At 37.2% G+C, this 6,055-nt stretch overlaps 1 protein-coding gene across 1 annotated transcript; it reads left to right on the top strand.

Moving 5' to 3' along the window:
• Nucleotides 1–560: 560 nt before the first annotated feature.
• On the top strand, nt 561–3,691 carry LOC120572506 (oxysterol-binding protein 1-like). Its single transcript, XM_039821843.1, has 7 exons — nt 561–747; nt 1,170–1,281; nt 1,491–1,674; nt 2,095–2,212; nt 2,888–2,945; nt 3,145–3,279; nt 3,668–3,691. Exons 2-7 carry the CDS (start codon nt 1,273–1,275, stop codon nt 3,689–3,691), a joined length of 528 nt encoding a protein of 175 aa, XP_039677777.1. The 5' UTR covers nt 561–747; nt 1,170–1,272.
• Nucleotides 3,692–6,055: the final 2,364 nt, after the last annotated feature.

Here is a 6,055-nt window from a genome sequence, read left to right as displayed (position 1 = left end):
TAATGACATGCAGTTTAAAAATGTGATTGCCCATTTGATTTGTGCCAGATATTGTTACATTGCTAAATTTACCATCAAATGTTATGAATATGTTAAAATATTTGATCCTTAAAATATGTTTTAAACAAAATAGTGCTTTTCAGAGTTAGGAAAACAAAAGACACAGACAGCATTAAAGCTGCATGAAGTAAAAGTTAAAGGTGGACTGATAAATCCAGTTTATCGACCGGTATTAACTTATTACAGTTAAATCAGTATTGACGTTAATGTTGAGCGTCAAACAACAAGAAGTTGCATTACTGACCGATTAGTCAGAGGCCTTAACGCCGTTACCGTGTCTCTGTTACACATTTTGTCCAATATAGAGCACTGACAGATTTATTTTTATTATCCATACTAGTTGTTTGGATGAACACTGAAACGTCTTGTATTTTATATTTTTTAATCCAGTGTTTTTAAATTAAAGCTTTGTTGAAACTACAATTACCTGGATGCATAAATTAATCTCCATACTAGCTTTATTTTTTTTTTTTTAAAGCTGATGTTTTTTGCTTTCCTGTTGCTTTGATTATTAACAGATGACTCAGGGGATGACTTTTCCCCATCATCCCCACCGGTGGCACACGGACAAGGTGGCGGGTCACAGAATTCAGAAGTTCAGTCTGCTCTCAGAACGCTAGGCAGCAAGGTGGAGGATCTGAGCACATGCAATGACCTAATTTCAAAGCATGGCTCTGCCCTCCAGAGGTCAGGCTTTAACAATCTATTGCTCTGTTTTTGCTTCGCTTTTTGCTTACGCAGTCCAAAGTTTCTCATGTGTCTTCAATCTTAACTAAGAAATGAAGAATCCAAAACACATAAGACTAAAACATGCACATACTCATGTTTCTCATCAAAACTCTATTTCAAAATCTTTCGTGAAGTAATGTCCTTATGTCCAGCATTTCATATCACTGTTGCTGCATGCTACTTTTGCTTTGACATTTACAGGCTGAGTTTAAGTGTAGTGTTGCACTATTTGCAAAAAGCATGTAGATAAACAAGTACTGCAGCATGAGTTATAATAATAAACCCATTACTATAAAGGCTCATGGCCTTTTACACTGTGATTTGATGATTTATTGTCCCAACTGTTTATTCATGTTGTATATTTTGATCATTATTTCCAGGTCTTTATCAGAACTGGACAGTTTGCGTCTGACTGGAGAGGCTGGGGATAAGATCCGTCAGGTGACGGAGAGGGCCACACTGTTCCGCATCACCTCTAATGCCATGATTAATGTAGGTGTCGCCTCCTCTCAGTATATCTATTTCTGCTTTGTTGTTCATGTATAATGTGTAAATGTGAGTGAGTCTTGTAAATCTATACTACATGCCGTCTGTACTGTGTGCAGGCCAAATTGACTGGTCAAAATGGCTCATATTGATTGGCTCTTGGGTTTCAATCAGAGACAATCTAGTTTGACCCTGCTTGATGTTTTGCCCCTCAGGCGTGCCGAGACTTCCTCTCGCTGGCTCAGGCTCACAGCAAGCGATGGCAGAAGGCCCTTCAAGCAGAGCGGGACCAGCGGGTAAGGCTGGAGGAGACTTTAGAGCAGCTGGCCAAGCAGCACAACAACCTGGAGCGAGCGTTCAGAGGGGCTGCACAGGCTAATGCAACTGCAGACAATAAAAGTAAGATGTGACTCTGACGCTGACCACTTCCCATGTTAGGATATGGTCAGTTGTTTCTCAACTCATTCTTCTGTCCACTTACCCTTCCTTTTTTCTTCGTTTGCACTCTGGAAACTCCTATCCTTTTTACTTCATTATCTTCCATTTTTGTAAGTCTGTATGGATGTGAGAATCTCCTAAATGCCTAAAAGGCATATTGCCCAAATAGACAGCGTTTATGTATTTCAATTCCAAATGATCAGGGCTTCTATAGTAGTTTGCCTGACAATTGTTGTCAGCAAGAGGGCTGTGTTTCCAAGATATTAATGTTTAAGCGAAAACGCTTGTCATGAAAAGGTTTAATGTTTAAAAGGGTGAATTATAACTGTGAATCTGTTTTCGGTCTCTATATTACACCGACTGAACTGTTTTTTTGTTAAGGTTCTGCCGGGCCAGGAAAAGGTGAGGCCAGTGACGAGGACGACGACAATGAGTTCTTTGATGCCATGGAAGAGGCTCCTGAGTTTATCACTGTACCTGCAGATCCCCATTTCCACAAGTCAGTGCACACTCATTTACCCCACACACCCATTTACTGCTGGTGCAGCAACAAGCAGCAATATAAATGAAATCTCTAGGGCTGCAACTAACGATTATTTTCAGAGTCGAATAATCCGTTGAGTATTTTCTCGATTAGTTGTTTGATCTGTAAAAATGTCAAAATGTGGATCAGTGTTTCCCAAAGCCTAAGATGATGTCCTCAAATGTCTTGTTTTGTCCAAAACTCAAAGATATTCAGTTTACTGTCACAGAGGAGAGAAGAAATTAGAAAATATTCACATTTAAGAAGCTGGAATCAGAGAAATCTTATTATTTATTTATTTTTAATAAAATAAATGACTCAAAGCGATTAATTGATTATCAAAATAGTTGGCGATGTATTTAATAATTGACAACTAATCGATTAATCGATTAATCGTTGCACCTCTAGAAATCTTTTAACATTGTGAATTTCCTCCATCAATATCTCTTTGGAAATGTATTTATTCAATCCAGTTCCTTGTTCCGGGTGATGTTTACTGACACTGCCCTTATTTCTGAAATCACTGATTGATTTTGTTGGTTAGTGTTAGTTGAATCATTTACTTGTATGTTTAGCTGTTGGTTTGTTTAACCAGAAACCTTCCAAACACTGACAGTGCCTCTTTGTTTTATTTTTCAAATCTCTTTACAGAAGGTCAAGCAGTAATATCAGCGGTTTCAACAGTGAAATGTGTCCTGATGATCAATCGGTATGTTTCATTCTGTTCAAAGACTGGTTCACTGTTCTTCAGCTAAAACCCTTATTAATATGTTGTTTACCGACATTTATTATCATAGATTAAAAAAAATGCACAGTATTATTGCAAAGCTGCAGCAGGGGGGTCAATTCTTTTTTATATTAATGGTATGATTTTGCTACAGTCATAATAAATTCTCGTGATGAACCAGGAATCTCCCTCTCAGGAGTTGATACCTCTGAAGAAGAGGAGGACACGCATTCCAGACAAGCCAAACTACTCTCTCAACCTGTGGAGTATCATGAAGAACTGTATTGGCAAAGAGCTGTCCAAGATCCCCATGCCTGTGAGTAACCTCACAAGAAAAGTATTAGCATGGCCAATTAAAAGGAAACAACAGCGTGACAAGGAAACTTTAGTAAATCAAAGACACCAGCATGCTCCTGTGATCTTGGATCAACCCAAAAACAGTTTGTCATGTCTGCATTACTGGCTCAACAACATTCTGTATGAGTCATTAGTAGTTAAAATAACTCTATTGACATATTCCATTGGTGACTATTTCCAAGAAGTTGTTTGTTTGTTTTAAGAAAACATTCATAGACATAGAGTCGAGAGATATAGAGTTAGGGATAGGCTGTAGATTTATAGCTCTGATCTTTATTTAGGTTTCTTTATTTGCCTGTTTTGTTTCCATAGCAATCTGCTCTATTGTGCATATGCTCCTACATCAGCCGGATTCACTCGACACACCATAAATACGAGCATTCTGTCGTAAAAACAAACCACACATAACACACTACTGCAGTAATCCTGCAAAAAACACCCAGCAATCGCTGTCTCACGGTCTGCTTGGAAAGAACCAGTGAAATGCCTCCTTGCCCCGCTGCGCGTACTCTACCCCAACCGTGTATGAGCCTGTAGCTTTTATATATATATATATATATATATATATATATATATATATAATATACAATAATACAATATACTCATTATACAAACATTAATTTCATTTCTTTCTAAAATACTAAGACCGATAAATTTGCCAGGCCAATCAGTCACTCATTATCTTTATTGGTGACAAAAAAAGGATCCTTATCAAGATACTTGCTTTACGTTATGTGTAAATGTTTTTTACAAAATTACAATTGGCGTCAAAAATCCAGTATTGCCACTGTGCAGTATACTGTGTTTAAAAACATGATGATTGTCCAAAATACTGGTTGAACCTCCACACTGTCATTTTTTTTATACTTAGAAGATTTGTTTGATTCTTCACAAAGGCCTGATGGAAATTATGATGGTGACATTTTTGATGTGGCTCAAAGGCCTAAACACTCTTTGTCTTCGCCTTAGAAATGAGCAACCTTGCTCTCACTTGTTTTTACATCACACCTGAGTGGACTGTTGTTGTTGGACATAGGTCCAACAACTGTTGTTGTTGGACCTATGTTGACTGGTGGCCTTCAAGACGTAAGTGAGGATTTCTTGTTTATCTCTCTGATTTAGTGTCTTAATGTAATGCAGTGAAGGTTCTAGTGTGCTTGTGTGTATGACTGCATATCTGCTCTTCCATCACTTTACAACACTGCCACTGTGCAGTATACTGTGTTTTAAAAAAGTAATGATTGTCCAAAATACTGGTTGAACCTCCACACTGTCATTTTTTTTATACTTAGAAGATTTGTTTGATTCTTCACAAAGGCCTGATGGAAATTATGATGGTGACATTTTTGATGTGGCTCAAACACTCTTTGTCTTCGCCTTAGAAATGAGCAACCTTGCTCTCACTTGTTTTTACATCACACCTGACTGGATTTGACGCCGACATTTGTAGCTGGTTTCTTGTACAAACATTATAAACTTTGAAGAAGTAGTTGGGAAAGACTACAGAGCTGCAAAATGGCAAAACACACGTTCCAGTGCTGAGAAAATCTCACATTAGTGCAGTTTTATTCAATAACAATTAATGATAAGTCAATAAAATAATAAAACCCAATGGAAAGAGTTTTGTGGTTCACTTGATTTATTGATATGTAAACTAGTTAATATTGGCTCAATATATACTGAATTTGCATTTTCACAGACTTTAAAGCTAATGACGTGCTGTTTAAAAATGTGATTGCCCATTTGATTTGTGCCAGATATTGTTACATTGCTAAATTTACCATCAAATGTTATGAATATATTAAAATATTTGATCCTTAAAGCAAAATAGTGCTTTTCAGAGTTAGGAAAACAAAAGACATAGAAAGCATTAAAGCTGCATGAAGTAAAAGTTAAAGGTGGACTGATAAATCCAGTTTATTGACTGGTATTAGCTTATTACAGTTAAATCGGTATTGACGTTAATGTTGAGCGTTAAACAACAATAAGTTGCATTACTGACATAAATATGTTTGAGGACGTGTCTCCGTTACAGATTTTGTCCAATAGAGAGCACCGACAGATTTATTTTTATTATCCATACTAGCTTTGCGGCTCTGTGGATAGTAATGTCTGTCTACCACTTTGGCCCAGGCTGAATTAGTGGATGACTTTGGTTTATGACCAAATACCTGCAAAACTGACATTCCCATCAGCCTCAGCTGTACTTTGTGTTTAGCGCATTTTCGCAGGCTAACACTAAACTATAGAAGTGAACGTGATAAACATGATAAACATTATACCTGCTAAACACATGCATGTTAGCATTTTGATATCATTAGGATTTTGCTCAAAGTACAGCCTCACAGAGCTTGGTCAGATTAAAAAATTAATTTAAGGCATTTTTATCAAAATGGTTGAATACGTTATGAGTTAAAGTAAAACAAAAAAGAATAATAGCTCATATACATGGATCGATGATTTTATATGGTATAAACCTGTTATTCTAACTTTTTCTTCAGCAGTCAACCTCCTTGTATTTACAGTTTAAGATTAAAGCTGTGTTCTTTTTAAATCACCAGCTGGTTCTCTATTTATTTTCCCTGCGAGAAGAGCTGTTTCTTTCACTGTACACACCACAGGCGCCTCTCCTGCTGTGTCATGCCAGCAGATTTATTTTCAGCCAATTTTCTGAAAGGCAGACTGGAACCTACCATCCTATACATAGGGCAGAGAGAAATGGGGAGTTGGGGAGG

Source organism: Perca fluviatilis, chromosome 14 (assembly GCF_010015445.1).
Source record: "Perca fluviatilis chromosome 14, GENO_Pfluv_1.0, whole genome shotgun sequence".
Taxonomy (NCBI): Eukaryota; Metazoa; Chordata; class Actinopteri; order Perciformes; family Percidae; genus Perca; species Perca fluviatilis.
This window is presented reverse-complemented; position numbering and strand designations above follow the sequence as displayed.